General features: G+C 37.9%; 1 protein-coding gene across 1 annotated transcript; it reads left to right on the top strand.

The window, feature by feature from the left end:
* Positions 1-744: 744 nt before the first annotated feature.
* Positions 745-1,128, top strand: LOC130966669 (uncharacterized). Its single transcript, XM_057891490.1, has one exon. The coding sequence runs from the start codon at positions 745-747 to the stop codon at positions 1,126-1,128; it is 384 nt and encodes a 127-aa protein (XP_057747473.1).
* Positions 1,129-2,327: the final 1,199 nt, after the last annotated feature.

Here is a 2,327-nt window from a genome sequence, read left to right as displayed (position 1 = left end):
AGTCCGAATTCCAACCTATTCTTGAATCTTGTCATTCATCCGAGTGTGGTAGTCCCTTTGGCCCGCAACAGATGGCTAAAAAAGTTTTGGATTGCGGATTCTGGTGGCCAACATTGTTCAAGGATGCAAACCAATATTGTTTGTTATGACACCAATGTCAAAAGTTAAGAAATGCATCCCAAACGGATGAAATGCCTCAACAACCAATGTTGTTTTGTAAAATCTTTGATGTTTGGGGTATAGACTTTATGGGGCCATTTCCTAACTCAAGTGGATATCTTTACATTCTGTTGGCGGTTGATTACGTATCAAAATGGGTGGAAGCGATTCCTACCCGCCTTGATGATACTAATACTATGGTTTCTTTCATTAGAAACAATATTGTATGCCGCTATGGGTCACCACGAGCAATCGTGAGCGACCAAGGTACTTACTTTTGCAACAGGAAGATGGAAGCATTACTCAAGCGACATGGGGTACTATACAAGGTTGGAACCGCTTACCACCCCCAAACTAATGGCCAAGCGGAGGTATCCAACCAAGAGATAAAGTGGGTTTTGGAAAAAAATGGTGAACTCACAAAGGAAGGAATGGAGTTCTCGGTTGGGTGACGCATTGTGGGCATATAGGATGGCCTATAAGAATCTGCTAGGAATGAGTCTCTTTTGGATTGTCTGTGGGAAGGCGTGCCACCTTCCGGTTGAAATTAAACATAAGACCTATTGGGCGGTCAAGCAATGCAATATGGACTTCACCAAGGCGGGCATAGCAAGGAAGTTTCAATTAGAAGAACTCGAATGTCTTGGGATGGAGGCCTATGAAAATGCAAGGATCTATAAGGAGAAGACTAAGGCATTTCATGATCATTATATCCGCAAGAAAGATTTCCAAGAGGATGATGAAGTTTTTCTATACAACTCGAGACTTAGGTTCATGCCCAGAAAGCTCCGGTCAAGGTGGGATGGTCCCTTTAAAGTGAAGGAACTAAAGCCCTATGGAGTGGTTGAACTATTCCACCCTCAAAGTGGTGCAACATTCAAAGTGAACGGCCACAGGATAAAGATGTATTATGGTCATAAGTCATCAAAGGAATTGGAGGTGTTCGTTCTTGAGGATGCACCCAAATGAGGAGAGTCTTAAGCTCATGACTGTCCAACTTAAGGATGTTAAAGAAAAGTGCTAGGTGGGAGACACCCCACCATGGTATGATCCTCATTGTACATAATTTCTTGCATGTTAAGTTTAGAAGTTTAAATTCTTGTTTATGACTTCCAACCCCAAAATTCTAACCACTATTGATGCACATGTTTGCACATTCTCTTGAGGATGACCCGAGACCAATACTCTCGGTTACTTTTTATTGGGGTTAACTTTGTGACAATGATGGGTGGAAATTAGATTCCACACAAACTTACCGGCAAGTGTACCGGGTCGCATCAAATAGTAATTACTCACAAGAGTGAGGTTGATTCCACAGGCATTGATGGATTGAGCAATTTTAGTTACGTGAAGAATTTAGTTAAGCGAATATTTGATGAATTGAGTGATTTTGATTGACAGAAGCTAAATTGCAAGTACATAAAGGTGCAGAAGGTAAATTGAGCAGAAGAATAAAGTGCGGAAGAAGTAAATTGCAAGTGACTTAAAGAACAAGAAAGTAAAAGAGCTGAAACTTAAATTACAAGAAAAGTAAATTGCAGAAACTTAAAGTGCAAGAAATGTAAATTTGCTGAATCTAAATTACTGAGAAATGTAAATTGCTTGAAGAGTGAAAAGATTTGGGTACTGGGATTCAGAATTTAACAAGAAATTGCAAGTTAAAGAAGATCAGAGAGCTCTAAAATGAAGAAATTCAGCTCAGTAGCAAAACAAAAATGTAAAATTGCTTGAAGAATCAAAACAGCCAGAAAGCTTGAATTACTTATGAAATCCTAAGGAGAAATTGAAGATCGAAGAAGAGAAATGAGATTAGAAAGCAGATATAAATCTCAATTGCTCTCTTGATCAAGCAAAAAGTAATTGCAGAAGAAATAAAAAGGAAAACAGTAAATGAAACTTAGATCCAATTCTTAGAACAATTGAGAAGAAGAGTGAAAGATGATTCCCAGATTTAGAATCAATGGAGCTTTTCAATCCCAATTCAAAATCCAAGAAAAGATAGTAGAAGTTGCAGAAGAAAAGAAAATGAAAATCGAAAGCTAGATCCAATTCCCCAAATCCCAAATTCAAAGACAAATGAAAATTTAAAGTGAAAACTAAAAATGAGCAAAAAGGTCCTTTACAAATTGAATTTAATCCTATTTATACACTTTCTATTTTTATCTTCA

Source organism: Arachis stenosperma, chromosome 3 (genome assembly GCF_014773155.1).
Source record: "Arachis stenosperma cultivar V10309 chromosome 3, arast.V10309.gnm1.PFL2, whole genome shotgun sequence".
Taxonomy (NCBI): domain Eukaryota; kingdom Viridiplantae; phylum Streptophyta; class Magnoliopsida; order Fabales; family Fabaceae; genus Arachis; species Arachis stenosperma.
The sequence above is the reverse complement of the archived record's forward strand: the minus strand, read 5'-3'. Positions and strand labels throughout refer to the sequence as shown.

Bases quoted from the DNA above. Each gene is read 5' to 3' on its own strand.
- LOC130966669 (XM_057891490.1), top strand. From the start codon at position 745: ATGGACTTCACCAAGGCGGGCATAGCAAGGAAGTTTCAATTAGAAGAA.